Source organism: Thunnus albacares, chromosome 5 (assembly GCF_914725855.1).
Source record: "Thunnus albacares chromosome 5, fThuAlb1.1, whole genome shotgun sequence".
Classification (NCBI taxonomy): domain Eukaryota; kingdom Metazoa; phylum Chordata; class Actinopteri; order Scombriformes; family Scombridae; genus Thunnus; species Thunnus albacares.
In genome coordinates this window covers 20,343,155-20,359,994 of record NC_058110.1, presented here as the reverse complement: position 1 = coordinate 20,359,994, position 16,840 = coordinate 20,343,155, and the positions used below count along the sequence as shown (strand labels likewise).

General features: G+C 41.4%; 1 protein-coding gene across 1 annotated transcript; it reads right to left on the bottom strand.

The window, feature by feature from the left end:
• Positions 1 to 2,427: 2,427 nt before the first annotated feature.
• On the bottom strand, positions 2,428 to 16,819 carry LOC122982591 (NUAK family SNF1-like kinase 1). The gene is made up of 7 exons (XM_044351993.1): positions 16,008 to 16,819; positions 11,307 to 11,427; positions 10,146 to 10,297; positions 8,475 to 8,540; positions 5,567 to 5,686; positions 4,532 to 4,664; positions 2,428 to 4,381 (listed from the first exon to the last, which is right to left on the bottom strand). Exons 1-7 carry the CDS (start codon positions 16,311 to 16,313, stop codon positions 3,201 to 3,203), a joined length of 2,079 nt encoding a protein of 692 aa, XP_044207928.1. The 5' UTR covers positions 16,314 to 16,819; the 3' UTR covers positions 2,428 to 3,200.
• Positions 16,820 to 16,840: the final 21 nt, after the last annotated feature.

Here is a 16,840-nt window from a genome sequence, read left to right as displayed (position 1 = left end):
TAATGAAGGATTTCTCCAACATAATGCTACTGTTCCTTAACTGCCTGGGCCTCCATAAGCAGCCTAAAAACCAGTAAAGTCTGGCTGCTTTTGTTCACTCAATGGTACTTTTATCCACACGTGAGGGAATAGAAAGAAAAGCCACTTGGCCTGCAAGACTTAGCTGTGAACCCCTTTCTCCTGGTTTGCATCAGTAATTATTACAGATATTTGGAATACTTCAACATCTTTTAGGTCCTTGGCCATTGAGTCCATGCTGCTTAGGGAAATTGTCATGATTGATATGATTGACAGGAGGCCCACACACAACTTAAAGGCTTTAAGCTGCAGTTACTCTACAGTTATCCTCCTCCGACTATTAAAGCTTAAGTTTGTTGAGCACCTCAGTGAAAGAGACCATTGCTGGTAGCATTCCGCTTACTGCTCAAGAAACCATGTAGCAGCTTGTGAATCAATGTTTGGTAAAAACTTTTTTATGAAATAACATTTTGTGTCATTAATGATTCAATTTTACCAAGATCCAACTGCTTTTCAGCTTACTTTGATTCTATTGCAAAATTTGCATTCACTTGCACCTTAAAATATGTTAATTTCAAATCAAATCAAATCAGAACAACTTAATTGTCCACCTTTGTTGCACAAAAGCAGAAATTTGTCTTCAGCTTGAATGACAATCAACACCAATGTCACATCATACACATCATACGTCACAAAAACACTAAGTAAAAAACATTTTACACTATATAATATGCAACTTTGTAAAAAAGCAAGGAATAAATTGCTTAAAATTATTTGGTCAATCATTTCAATTCAAGATGAGGCAGGTACATGGGATTCAAAACAACATTGGCTTTAGTTAGCGGTTTAACTGATGTATGGCATGTGTGATGACTTTTTTTATAGATATTTTTCTTTGCACAGAAAACTATCAAACGAAGTACTTTGTTTTTTACATTTATGGCAGTGATATTGATTTAATATTAGCCCTATATTGTCTTTTGCATACCTTGATTTCTCAGTCTGAGCAGTTTAAACCCCTTTGTCACCCAAATAATCCAATATTCAGCAATAATTCTGTGTTTATGCCACCTGTTAAGTAATGAGGTATCACAGAGAAAGAGCACTATAACCTAACAGCAGATACTGTAGCTTGGATCACACTTACCTCTTTTTTAAGCCAGCAGTCCGTCATGTACATCCAGTATAAATATTAGATAAACATAATTTGATGGCCGCAGTTATGTAACCGGGCGGTGCCTGTGTGAATGACGGGAGATAACGGCTGTTTTGAACTGTCACCATCAGACCTCTGCTCTGGACTTCATCTGCCACAAGTGCTTTTCTGCCATCAATCAACCATTAACATTAAAGTCATGAGACTATGTTTTGTGTATGTAATGCAACAGAAAGAACACTTGCATGAGTTACTGGGTGGTATAAAGTAAGCCTTATGTTTATGTCAGCCATACCGGACTTCTCCACATCTAAACAAAACCTGCTAGTGAGCTTTGCTTTGTTTCAGCTTAGTGATGTGAAAACATGTATGTCCAAAATGGGAACTTTTCAGGAAATAAGAAACATAGATTCTTGATGATATCTAACAGGTTTTAAAGGCACTTCATGAACCAAAGAGGTCATGAGAGAAAAATAATCCTTCAATATGTCTTATAGTAGAACATGAAATGAGTTTTTTGCCTGAGAGCAATGATGATCTCTTTCCATTAGACTGAGGAGAGGCCTGCAAAGCACGAGGACTGTGTTTAGAAAAGTATTTAGTGAAAGCCAATAAAGGAAACAAAGGGAAAGCTTGCATGCGTCAATGCCTCATTGTTTACTTTTTTCCAACATGTAGTTTTGCACAGATGATGTATTAATCACTCTCTTAAACAAAATGATCAAATAAAATTTAAGTGTACCCTGAAGTGAGATTTCTAAACATTTTAAAACTTCTAAAGCACATTTATTCTCAAATTACCACAGATCTGTAAGTTAATGGTTAAATTTATCGCATTTAAATACTTTCAACGAAGCCTTATTGGACCTGTTTTCTTCTTTCCAAAGCATTTCTATTTAAGTGCATGAACCATAATGAAAACAGTCTGTAGGGCAATACAGATCTGCGTATGGAGAAACAGAACTTTGGAAATCAATCAAATTGGTCCTTCATAAACAATGTTCCTTGAATCTCTGTATTGTGTCATGCTCGAGGCCAAAAAGAGAAGGGGTCCTGAACTACAGAGGAGGGGAAACATTTGGAATAAAAGGGTAATTTGTTTAAAAATGCCCTGTGTTTCATAATATTTGTCTTTACTCTTCTCATTCTCGTTTAATCTCTCACCTCCTGCTTATTTTGTTGTTTTGTCACCAGAAAAAAACATTTGGAAAGTATTCAGGTTCACATAATTAATTTATTTATTTTTCCAAAAAGAAAGTATGAAATGCTTGAACAAAATTAACACAATTCTTTTTCTCACAGTATGAAAATGACACATTTAAAATTGCATACATCTACTGCATACGTCACTTATTTAAATGTCCACAGCAGCATTGGTGGTGTCATGGTAAAAAGCAACGTGTTATACACACTGTGTCTGTTGGTGCAAAGGAGCAAATTGTGCACAGTACAACACTGTGTGGTACAAATATACTCAATGACAATGAGTGGTGCAATATTACAACAGTTCGGTTTTGCAGAATTTATCATCACATTAGAGTTGTTTTAGGTCTTGTCGGTTTGTTACTATCGGCACACTAATGCTTGGATTCACATATTCATGACGTTACTCAGGTATACTTCTCAACAGTTTCAAATATCTGCAGTGCATGTCAGTGTCAGACTCAGATTTGCAAGGCTCATCTGAACAGAAATCTGCTGTAGGATCTAAACAGAGGATCTGTTGTGTAGGTGAGGTCGGAGAGAGTTCATTAAACTGTGTGTCCATTCTGCCACATTGAGGTCCCATCTGCCATTTAGCAGATACTGGATCCCCTTTCGGTACCACTTAGTGTCATGACACACTGCCAGTTGAATTGTCAGTGTGTACAGTTTAACTCATCATTCAACGTAGACAGATATGCCAAGAAATGGTGCAATGCTCAGTTGGAGTCCACATACTCGAGATGCAACCTTTCCAGAGTTCATTAACTCTTTTCCAGACGGCAGGCACTGATTATCTCAGAAAAGTCTCTTATGATGTCTCTTATGTTAGCATTTCCTTCTGCCCTTCTCCTTCTTCACTGGTCTTGCGTGCCTCCAGGTCCTCCTCTGAGCTGCACGCACTGTGCTGCATCCGCCGGGAGAAAATCCTGCGACGTGATTGGGCGCTGAGGTCCAGCAGGTCAAAGGAATCGGAGGAAAAGAGGCTGTCCTCGCTCACCACACTGGAGGGACGGCTGTAGCGGCCCTCTGCGCCCCCTGTGGCCTGAAAGAGCTGCTGCAAAGCCTCCGGGAACATCGTGGGGGCTGAAGACGCTGACGAGTGGCCGTCATCAGAAAGGTCCAGACTGCGCGAGAACTTGCCGTTACGTTTCAGAATACCCTTCCTTCTTCTTACTGCCTCTGTACGCATGGTTGGACTATGTTCTGCTGCCGGAAGACAAGTGTACTGTTTGTGGGAGTACAAATCATCTGCATCACTCTCTTTAACTCCTGCCCCAGAGCCTCTTCTTTCCAAGGAAGAACCATAACCTGACTCCCCTCCGTACAGGTTCTTAAGTATCCCCTTCTTGGGCATTTTAGAAGAGGGCTGACTGAATGTAGAGGGGGGCGGCAGGCTGGTGGACAGGACTTCAGCATGGGCAAGTGCATGTGTTCGATAAGTCTGAGGAGCAGCGTTGCACGGTTGGGAGGGGGAGTTTTCTTTTGGAGGGTTATGAAAGACTGAGTCAAAACTCCTCTGGGGTTTCAGAATACCCTTGGGTTTCTTCCTTTCAATGGTGGAAGTGGCTGAAGCCACAGCGGAGGAGGCCGCTGTTGCACAGACACCACCGCACGCTCCGAGTGCAGTCTGGGGAATTGCGTTCTCCTTGCGTGACTTCCTGAGGCTTGACATTCCTCCGCGTACCCTTCCCCCTGCTCCTCCTCCTCCACGATCACCCTTCAGAGGTAAGCTGAAGTAAAAGGGGTGGGGAGATGGATGGGAGGACTCAGAGGATAGGCACCCTGGGTCAACTGTCATACTGCTGGTAGCAGCAACCCGATTCTGCCAGTCAATGTAGCGAGCTAACAAGGGGGATGGGCAGTCTTGGTGTGGAGATGAAGGGCAGTCACATACACTCTCCTCATAACCCCAGTTCACCCACCAGTGATTGGCCACGTCCTCTATGGTGGCCCTCTCATCCACACGCACTGTCAACAACCAGTCGATAAGAGCGCAGGCGTCTGGAGGGAACAGAGTCAACAGTTATTTATAGAAGTGGAACTAATGAAAAGTAATGTGTATAAAAGGATACTAGTAACAACAACACACAAAGCAATCACATATGATACATAACGTTAATAGAGCAAGACATGGACAATGTAACGGTGTACCTGAGGGGGGGTTGGGTCTCCGATAGCGACCTTGGCTAATCTGCTCTGTGAGCGTAGTGTGACTGGCCCCATCAAATGGCATGCTGCTGTACACCAGGGAATACAGTAACACCCCCAGTGCCCAGCAGTCCACCTAGCACACAGAAACACAGATAATGAAGAACATCCTACGCACACAACTCTCATAAAATTCAGGATTCAAGTTAATATGATGAGGCTGGATATGATTTGATTTCATTTCAACATGACAAAAGTAAGGAGAGAGCTTCATGTTTAGATTTTCTATTAACATTCAGCTTTATAGAATCTAATAGAATTGAAAATTGAGTTTTGCCCGACCCATACTGAGGTTCCTCTGCAGCATATATAGTTGCAATAAAAATATTTATTTAAAAATGGTTCAAATAACTATGTGTAATGCAAAAGGTAGTGCTGAATCCACTAAGATTCACCTGACTGCAGTTTCCCTCAGCTCTACAGAGAGTTTTAGCATCTTTAAGCTCATTATTTTGGTTTTACAGCCCACAACTTTACAGTTTTTGGTTCAGTCTTACCACTCTCATCAACTTGTAGCAGCTAGCTGTGAACATTTTGCAGTATTTGGCTGAAGGGCAACATATTTCCAAAACAGAGCTTAAATGGGGGTGAATACTGGACTTTTTCCCCTGATATACTTTGTGTTGTGTGGCCAGAAACATGACTCACAACAAATGCTAATGTTGCTTTGTGTGTGTTGGATGTATAAATAGGCAACTGTAACTATTGTTAGACAAATTAAACTTGTGATAAAGTGATAATATCTCAATGTTGTGTTTACAGCTTTTTGCACTACCCACAAAGTGGCTAAAAAAACCCAATTGCTTTAAATACAAAAACAAAACCACATGTGGTGACACTAACAAGTGATATCATCTCAGCTCACCAGCAACAGCACTTAGTACAAACGTCACACTATGATGTAACCTAATGCTGGACTCAAAATGTTGGCGAAGAGGATTTCATCAGGAGACAAGAAAATGTGTTTTGTTGACCCACCTCTGGCCCCTGGTATGGCAGGCCTTTCACTATCTCTGGAGCAGCGTAGAGTGGACTTCCACAGTATGTCTGCAGCAGACTGCCCTTCTGGAAATGATTGGAAAGGCCAAAGTCAGCCAGCTGTGAAGTAAGAAAAAGAGACGACATGAATTAGTTTCAATTTGTGTTCCTTCGTGTAGGCTTACTGCTTCTGAGAGCGTATGTGTGTGTTCATATTTTTGTGTCAAGTGGACAAAAGGATTGATGTGACAGCAAGTCCCAGTCACAGATGACATAACTACCTAACAGCTGTCATACTCAGTACTCAGATCTCAGTCCAGACTTATGAACTAATCACACTGAATCCTTCATAACACTCACACTCATCCTCACGCAATTCAGATTCCTTTTCAGTGAGTACGACTGCAGACTTTTACCCATGTGGTAAAAACACAATAACTCAAAGCAATTCCTTTTAAAGGAGCCAATAATAGGTATGCTGAGCTTTTGCCAGAGTAAGTGTGAGTGAGGAAAGAGAAGAGGGCCAAAAACATCAGGCTGCTTACACTCACGTAACGGAACAATCACTCACTCAAGGCTGCGAGTGCCATACGCAGACATACCGAGGCTCCTCTCTATCTGAAGAGATTATTAACATGCGCACCAGAACACTATCAGCCCCGCTGGTGTTAGAAATACTCAACATGACAGCTTTATTTCCGTGGAACCGAGGCACAGGGAAACAGAGACCTCACAGATGGAAGATGACACTGTATACGAGTCAGCTCACAGTTGATATTATACATACAGTGACAATAATGATGTGTAGACTGAAAATGTGAGTTGTGCTGTTTATATTGCTTCACTTTCTACAAGCTATGCTGTGTATGTGTGTGTCAGAGTCCTACAGTGTTAATACACATCTGTATGAGGCTCCTGTACTCTCACACACATACGTACATCGCTCACTCTTTTTTCTAAACATACAAACGTCTCCTGTACACGTGTCCGGGAATTACATAGACTGTTGTGAGAAGTTACTTTCTGTTATATACATGCTGTGCTGAAACAGATCATTGGTAAATGTTCTACAGTTGTTCACAAGCTGCTGTTTGAGGTGAAAATATTGTGTAAGGATGGAGTTTAGCCATTTTTTGTGGCTTTATATAATTAAACAAACTACCATCTTGTATACTGAATAAAAAACTGATTAAATCTTGGAAAAGTTATCATGTCAGTGTCTGTATTTTATTCAATATCAATCAAGGATTCACTTTTCAACAGAGTGATTGTTTTTTGATTGATTACTGAAATGATGGATTTTGTAGCAAAATTTCATTATAGCAGTGAGTTGAAAAAATAGATCCTGTAGCCTCATGTGTCCATTCTGCATGAATACATCATAGTTTTTATCCAAGTGTACTTTTTCATGTTATGTGCTTAATGGGTGAATAAGGGTTTATTCACCTCTAGTTGCTGTTTATTTTTTTGTCCAGTGCCTTAAAAGATAGGTTCACATTTTTTTTCAAGTCTGCCTTAAAACAATAGTCAGGTGCCCAAATGAACATTGAAACAGCTTTTGCTTGCTGTAATTCCTCCTGTTCATACTGACCATTATAAGATCTCCAAATGTGCTTACAATGTAAGTGATGGGGGACAGAATCCACAGCCCTTGTTTTGGGAAAAAATGTATTTGAGAATGAGGGTATTTGGCATTAAAAAGGCTATCTTTGAAAGATATTGACTTGATTTGACTAATTTGGATGGCTGAAGCCTCATAGTATCTTCAAATAAGCTTCTGAATACATTTTGGCACAGAAGGATGGCTGTGGATTTGGTCCCCTATCACTTACAAAGTACATTATGAAGGGATCTCTTAACATTATTGTATGAACAGGAGGGATGATTACAGCAAGAAAAACGTGTCTGTTTGTTTGGGCCCTTGAAAATTGTTTTAGGACAGACTTGAACAATTGTGAACCTATCTTTCAAGACATTTCTAATACAAAGGCTATGAACTGTATATCTGGTTGAAAACAGTATATGTGAGGTGTCTTTTAACTGTTGAAAGTTGTGTAATAATATAAATGAAGCAAACACTTTCAAAATGCTCAGTTCAGAAAACAGAAAAACTGTGTAATCTGTGACTACAAATTTGACCAAGATACAGCATTTTACCTCACACGTCTGTCTGTACATGCTGTCCACACATGCCATTAAGCAGGCAACTTGTGCAGGCATAACACGCACATGCATTGCACAGAGAGTAGGTCATTTCCTGCAGCGGATGCTGTTAAAGGCCGATGTGGTGAACTCGAGGTTTGTAATGAATGAAGGGCTGCTGAGACGTCTGCACATAGTGTTTTCTTTCAGACAGACAGAACATACTTATACTAAAACCCTTCGATTGGAGCGATTGCCACTGGATTCCCTGCATTCTCCTTGGCCGTGTGCAGCTCCCATATAAGGAGAGGAGTACCCAAATAAGGCAAAAAATGACCCCTTGGTTCTTTTATAAGACCTGGCACTATGTTTGTGCTGGTTCAGTGTGCATAGCTTAACAACACATTAAAGTTACTGTGGGCTGAAAATGTTCCAATGTATGTTCTGAATGTGCATTTTATTTTCGAGCTGGAAAGATAATCCATTACCAGCTGCACTAACTCTCCGACTCTATGCCTTTATGTTCCAAAACAAAAGTACAATCAGGGGACTTCAGACAATTCATTATAATAACTCATGATGTATTTGACTCTCATCAACAATCCCTTTGAAGAGGACTCACCTATTTTATTTTATACATAAATAAATTATATAAATGTGTGGTTTTTGGAAGAAAACTCAACATTTATTTTTCCAAAACATGCATGATGCTTCTATTTTAAAAAGTGATATGAATGGTCAGGTTTGTATGTTCAAGCAATCTTACCTTTACATTCAGATCTTGATCTAAAAGGATGTTCTCCAACTTGAGGTCTCGATGCACAACACCATTCTGCAAGAGAGCAGAGACATGTGAGGTCCTGCGTTCCTCCTCCCTCGAGTTTACAGTCAGATGTTTTCTCTCTGCATGCAAACTTAAGTCTGAAATGTCTGAAGTTTACAATATAAATTCAGCCTGTGGTGCACGGGACGTTTGTCTTTCATTTATTATTTTATGACCATTAACATTCCACTCGGGCCTTGTGTTGCAGGGCCATATGTCGGACGTAACATTGAGCCTTGAGAGAGGCTCTCAGACTGTTTAATCGTCATCAAGCATGAGGAAGTGCTTTGTTTGGGTTAATTCATCTGATGAGATGCGATTTGATCCTCTGATGGCATTAAGCACCTGGGAGTCAACGAGAGGCCACAGAATGTAGACAGCTGTGGGGTGCGGTGACGAAAGAGTCAGAGTACACTGGAGGTTCGACTGGAGGAAAAGGCTGTCGCAGGATCACCATTTCATCAAGCGCTTTTCCCTGTTATTGAGTCGGTAGTACATCATAAGAGGAGACAATGTCACTATAGATCACTGTGGCCACCCAGGAAGTCGTGTGACGCAGGGAAACTTTAAACGTTACTGTCAGTTTCTCTTAAAGCCACAGGCTAATGAGCCAGAATAGCCTCCTCTCTATCGTTAATTACATCCTCCTCAGAGCACTTAAGTGGAGGAAATGACCCCATGACCTCAGACAATGCTCTGTGTACAGTATGTACGGTATGTAAGCCTGCATGTGTGTGTGTGTGCAAGGCAGAGACGAAGGGAAATAAAAGAAGAAGAAAGAAATCTATGTGGTTAACCAGATTATTATTATTATAGCTACTGATTTATGGATTATAGCAACAACAAAAAAAAGCAGTAAAATGACTCTGAATTATTTTAATTTTTCTCTTGAAGATAATCCCTCCATGTGCCCTGCATACCTCAGAGGCATATTCAATAATTCATTCATGCCGGAACACGCATGTCTATTTTGGGACAATATTTCAGGGCACGAGGAGCACAAAATCCACCTCCTGCATACTACAAAGCTACGGGAGCTGAATGATAATCTCTGTGTTTAATGTGAGGAATTCACAAAGGAACCAAACTGCTAAAATAAGAATTATATAAAAACAAAAACATCTCTGTCATATCCAACTCAGCTGACTGTGAGGCACAGATACTCGCTTTTACTGTAATGTACTTCTTCTTTCTTAATAGGATTTGACTATTTCCTTAGTAATTCCTATTTTCTGGCACAGAGGTAGATTTTACGTACACAGCAATAAAACAAAGTAGAGTTTGTTCGTTTACCAGGGCTTACAGTAATATTGAAGGAGGATGGAAGCTCATATAGAGTTTGTGAAATGTGTCAGTGTGTGAGTGTGACGGTAAAAAATAATCAAGGCTCTTAACCCAGAGAGATCTGAAAACTCAAGTCAACTTTTTTCTGCAGTATTAGGATTAGGATTTAGTGGATTTAGTGGTACTGTATTTGCTTGTGCACAGTTGAATACTGCTGCATGCAGTTCAGCACGTGGATACATGTGGTTCCCTAATTCATACTGAATTCCGGTGGTGGTGCATTTGCAGAAAGTATGTGTGTATCAACAGAGTGTACGTGTGTGTGTGTACCTTGTGGCAGTAGTGGACAGCAGATGTGATTTGTCTGAAGATGCTTCGGGCTTCTGTTTCTGGCAGTCTCCTCTTCTCCTGGATGTAATCGTACAGCTCTCCTCTGCTGGCGTACTCCATCACTATCACGATCTTATCCCGGCTCTCGAACACTGCACAAGACGCAGGACACATTGACAGTGTGTTATTGTGTTTCTCAGGCTATTCTGCTTGTGTGGAAATGGAGCTAAAAAGACCATGAATAATTAAGAGCCTGGAAGCTTGATATGTGTGGATCAATGTATATGTCTTCTATATGAGTCTGTAATTTGGTATTCTTGTGGTAAATGTGTTTGAGTCTGCTTTTTTTCTTGCTATTGCTGAAATTTTGTACTGCTTCATGTTGTGTACTCAAATTTTTACAGTTTTTTCGAATCACTACCCAAATCTCACTTTTACATGACTCTATATAGACTGAGAAGGAACCTGAAATCATGCACGCTGTCTATCATTTTTACAAGTTTCATAAAGTAAAAGTGTCCCGCAGGTTAACTGAAGTCTACAACATAGTTACATATGAAGGATTGCTGGTTCCTTTTTGATATTTTTACCCTTAATTACATTTAGGTATCTCGCAAAAATATAAATATACTGAATGTTACAGACATTTAAAGGATAAGGCTGGAGATACCGTATTTTATAGTTTTGTATTTGTCAACAAATTCTACGAATAAACCAAAAACCAACAAAGCTACAATGGCAACGAGGGAGAAGCTAAGTTAAGCTTTGCTTCACAGCAAATACTTGTTAGTAGGATCAATCCATTGTAGGTTTTGGTATTCAAATGGGATTTGTTGACCGTAAAAAATATGGAATACCAGCAGCCTTATCCTTTATTGGCAATGTTGCACAACACTCCTATAAACACTGCTATGTGTGTCAGGCTGATATGACCAATGTGTTAAAGGAGTATGACACCTACTTTGATTTCACAGTAACTCTTATCTGTACTGTTCGTCACTGATAATAAATCAAATTTACAAGACTTCTCACTTTCTGTGCAACATTCAGAGTCCAAAACTCTATTTGGTGATGACACTTAATACTCAATCACAACAATATTTAGGACTTTAGGTGTGTGTGTGTCTATGTGTGTGTGTGTGTGTGTGCTTATAGTCTCACCCTCGTGAAAGCGTATGATGTTGGAGTGCCTGAGCGAGGAGGTGATCTCAATCTCTCTCTGGATGTGAATTCTATCCAGGTCGTCAGTGATGCGCTCCTTGCGGATCGACTTGATTGCCACCTGAAAAAAGAATACACACTACTGAGTCTACAAAGAATCAAATCACACATATTTTGATCGCTCTGGTGATCAAGTGTGGATGGATGGTAGCTAAACAAAACTAATCTTTCTAGAGAGCCCGTCTTCCACAGCAGCAGGTCATCAGGGGACAGTTGTTACCCTGGTGATACTATGTACAACCCTTGCTGCTGTTGTTGTTGTTGTTGCCCATTTTCACAGAACTCGTGCCAGCCAACACAGATTCCTCTTTAATTAGTTCCTCTGCAAATCCACCAATCAACTTTCCCCTTCACTTCCCTCACAACAACTCGAGTAGATGCACAGTTCATGCATGGAAACAAAGACATATATACATACATACTGTTGACACAGTTACACTCACATGCACACACACATACACAAATAAAATCTCTGGGTATTAGATGTGATTATGTGGTTTTAAAGGCTGGATGGTGAGAGCAGGTCTCCTGTGATCTGAGCACGCTCAAGAGGCAGAAGGTTGACAGCTGCACTGTTCACACTCTGCTCCCTTAATCCCAGGCACTCACTGTACCCCAATGTAACCCCCAACCACCGAACACACACACACACAGCAAATCAGACACCCCAACATCAGCCATTAAACCCTTTAACTGTCACCAAAACACCACCATAAAAGGACAAGACAGAGGTCATAAGACATCAGGGTGTTCTGTTTAGAAATACAATAAAATAAAATATATGATGGAGAGCGAGAGATGTGTTATAAGGAGTTGGATAAGCTACAGGACTACTTTATGAGGTTGACATCCTAACATAGCACTGTTCAAACCTCTGTTTAATTCTGTCAAACTCTCGATTGTCCCGATGGGCAAACAGGCCTCTTCCATGGGTCACAGCTCTGGCATTCTCAGCTGCCGGAAAAAGAAGCATCTACGAGACATTGGAAGACACAATTCACACGCTCCAATGGTTATGTAACACAACACAAACACACTCCAGGGAACTACCGGACTAAACTGACCTATAACTGATATGACACTATCCAGCAAAAGGGAGTATTTGGCTTTTTCGGTTTATATCTTTTCTAAATTCAAGTGTAAATGATTTTTCTTCTTGCATCACCAGACACTCCAGACTGATGTAGCATCTCTGTCAGACCAGAGGTGCTGGGTCAGAGACTAACCCACTCATATTCAGTGGTTGTCAGCTGAATGGCGCACGTCCAAGCTTGGGGAGCTTTTAACATGTGCGGTACGCTTGCATGCCCGTGAATGTTTTCTGACCCAAATACCTGCTGGTTGGGGAGGCGATGTGAGGAAGGGAAGGGGAGAATATGAAATAAGCTGCAGGGATGAGAAAGGAGGGCGTAGGAGGCAGCACACAGCAGGAATAGATAAAATAGTAATACTGTATGTCAAAGTCTGTCAACTCAGGGCTCCTGGGGGGAAAAAAAGTACTTCACCGTCCCTCTAAGTCATGACTTACCCACTGTTCTTGGCGTTATGGCCTGATCAGCACAGCACAGAGACGGGAGACACACTCTGGGCATTGTTCACCCTTCAGGGCACTAAGAGCCTTTTTGAATGGGCACGTGTGTGAGGAGGAAGTGTGGTTATGTGCGTGATCTCATCGATGTGCATGCAAATGTGCAACATATGCGTCATGTCTCAGTATGACCTCTAAAATATCCCTCTACCGAACAATGTCTCATTGTTCATCCAAACAATGTGCTGAGTGTGAGATATTGGCTGAAAATGCCAAACTGTAACTAGATGCAAGTAGGAAACATAAGTAGCTACAGTAAGTGTATTAGTCATGCAGATGTAATCAGATGTTCTTTTACAATATCAGAGAATGTGGATAGTTGAGGAACATACCACGCATGTTGTAATGGTACAGTCAATACAGATGTACAATATATAAAGAGACATAAACTAGACAAAGTTGGTCATTTTCTTTCCTGTTCTGCTCTTCTTCTACTTCTTCCGGCGCTCACTCACTTCCTGTCCATTATTCCCACAGATGACTTCATGCACACACACATACTCTCATGTATACACACATACACATCCCAAGAGCCTGAGCATCAATAAAGATCCCTGGTGCATCTGTGAAGGATTTAACAGCAGGATTATACAGGATCCTTGCCAAATAAACCCTTGACCTCACAGACACAGCCTTAAGTTGTCCCTTTCCATAACCAGGAACTTCACAGCTGTGCCGTATATTAATGAGGGGGATACGAAAAGGACAAATACACAAACTCAGTTGTATATCAAAATTGTTTTGTGTCATTTTTTAAAGAAAAAAAAATGCTAAACCTCTGTGGTTTCAGCTTCATAAATGTGAATATCTTCTAGTTTCTTTAGTCTTCTGTGATAATAAACTGAATATCTTGTGTGTCATGGACCGTTGGTTGGGACAAAACCAGACCAAAACACTAATCGATTAATCAAGAGAATAATCGTTGCAGCCCTAAACTCAGTACAATAACACAAGTAGGTCTGAACAATACTGTTTCTGCATCAAAATCCAAATGTTCTAATGCACAAAATAAATGATTTTACTGTTTGATAGAAAACTAGTTAATCTGATAAATAGCATTGCAAACTGATTCATATATTGTAGCAACAACAACCCAAACAACATCTGGTTTGGGTTTTTGTATCTAAAAAGATGAGAGAAACTGTCAAAAAAAAGAATTGTTGGTTGGTGGAAAAATGCAGTGTCTGCTAGCTGGAAGTATTTTGGTCTTGAAAAAAAAAACATGTGAAGCAAAATAGGTGCACTTCTTTTCTTTTCTGAATGGAAATACAGATCTGACAGATTAGGAGTAGAGTCAGGCTCAGTGTAAATGACCTACAACAGATTAGTGACCCTGCATACCCAAGACCCAGTATCCATCACCTTTTCCTTCCATTTCACCCTGTACATTAGTCACATTCCCTTCCTGCAGCAACGCAGAAGAGACACTCAGACATTTTTCCTGAAACAGTCTCAAACCGACTCTTTAATCTTTTCCTCCTCCTCCTCTTCTTCACTCTAAAACTGCCTCCTTCTTTGCATCCTCCTCGCACTCAGACAACAGCCCCCTGGTCTTGTTTCCAAAAATAATGTCCGTTTTGTTTCAAAGAATCCTTGGTATGTACCGGCTACAGGCTCCAGGAATTCGGCATTTTCCCTTGCCCTACCAAACCCACTCACCCTGCACACACACACACACACAAACACACACACACACACTCACACACAGCATAGCTGATTCTTTCTGCTCTCCTGTCTGTTTATTCTTCCATCAGTCTCCTAACTGTCTTCTGTCTTTCACTCCCTCTCTCGGCCCTTTCTTATTCACAGATGCAGGTCTCAGACTTACAGGGAAAGCAGCCAGAGGAATTGTGCCAGCCTCACTTCACCAATCCCATTGTGAAAAAGATTATCCCTATTACAGTGTGTTTGTTTACTAAAAAACACAGGGGGAATTTGGGGCTGACGGGGTCTCTGTCTCTTTGTGCTCAGATCCTAACAGAGGGACGGATTAAGGCCTGACTGTAGACATAAACCCTGCGATTATTCAAAGTAATCTGGCACCGCATTCTGTTTTTAACCTGGATATTCAGAATGCAAAGTTAAACAGAGGCATATTATATTATTACTGTATTTAAGTCTGAGTGTGTGTGTCTTTGTGTGTGTGTGTGTCTTTGTGTGCTGGTAAAGAGGGTCAGACTCCTATTGGAGGAGAGACCTATTGTAGTAATTTTATCCCCTTGTTCAAGTGCTGAGTGAGTCAGACCAAAGGCATCTCAGCCTGGCAGCACAGGAAGGAAGAACTGGGTTCAGCATCAAGCCATGAGCTCACCCACAAACACACACACACACACACACACACACACACACACACACACACACACACACACATCATCCAGGAGCCTAACTCCACCTCCAAATCAATATTTATGTTGCATATTTTGTATGTTTTTAATGGTGTGTTGTGCTATGCGTAGTGTATGTGCTTTTGCTGTTCCTTGAGAGAAGCCAAAGACAAATTTCCACTCAGGTGGAAAATAAAGTCAAACAATCGATAAATCAGTAACCAACAGGCAACATTCTAGGCACAGAAACAAATACCTCAGTGCACACAAACACACACACACAAACACACACACACAGTCAAGTTTCCATCACTTCATTACACTGACTTACATTCATTTTCTGGAGACTTCCATTATCCAAATCATATCCACTACTTGCCTAACCCTAAACCTTCATCCAAAAGTCTTCATCCCAAAAAACATGAATAATACATGGTACACACACACACACACACACACACACACACACACACACACACACACACACACACACACACACACACACACACACACACACACAGGGAGACTGCTGAAGACCTCCTGCGGAGACAAGACCTGGAGCTGCATAGTCACATTTCTGTAAACCTTTTTGTGTGGGTTTGCCATCAGAGAGGGTTCAGAAATATTGGTTTTAGTAACATGTCTATCATACAGCAACATATTATTCTCCAGGGTAGGCTAAATAAGGATTAAAAAACATCTGTTACACACATCATATTCAACACTCACTGTCTTCAGGCTTGCTCTCTCTACCGCCCTCTTCACTTTGCCGTAGGTGCCTTTACCCAGAGTCTCCATCACCTCATAGCGGTGCTTCAAGTTGTGTTTGTGCTGGTGCTTCTTCACTTCCATCGGCGGCGCTTTGGCAGTCGTTGCCGCCTCCATGTCTGGGTCTTTCAGCCGGCTGTCCGCGCTGCAGGGACGGCGGCTGTGGAGCCTGTTAGACCGCTCGGACTCCGCGTCCTGCAGACAGCCGAGCTCGGAGCGGTCGCTGGTGTTCATTGCGCCTCTGCTGTCCGCCTCACGTCTGCCCATCCTCTCTGCGCACCTGTCAGGAGCAGCCTCCAGTGGGGACCAGATCCCCAAATTACTTTAAGCTCAGAACAAAAGCAGCTGACGTGTTTGTTTGTGCGCCAGAAGTTGCCCATATAGAGCGTTAACAAAACTAATCTAATGGCTTAAAATTAACACATTTAGAGAACTCATCCGATCCATCTGAGCTGCAGCCGCACTTTCTTCTCTCTCTGTCTCTCTCTCCCCCCAAAAAAACACAGCAACAGGAGCGCTGGGAACCACATGGTCCGGAGCGATGGGTGGAGCCTCCTCATTCCACAGCCAGCTGTCATAGCAACATCCAGGCGCGTCACACTGATTTTGGATCATTTTGGGTTTTCCGACGGGGCTCGTATTTGACCAACTCCACAGCAGGAGAGAGGGGAAGAAGGCATGTCTGGAATGTCAAGCGGGTCAGACACTCACCCTAAATCCGCCACTTCAATCAGACATGTTTGTTGATGCTTGGCTATGCGGTGAGCTCAGAGAAAATAAATCTTGGACAAGAA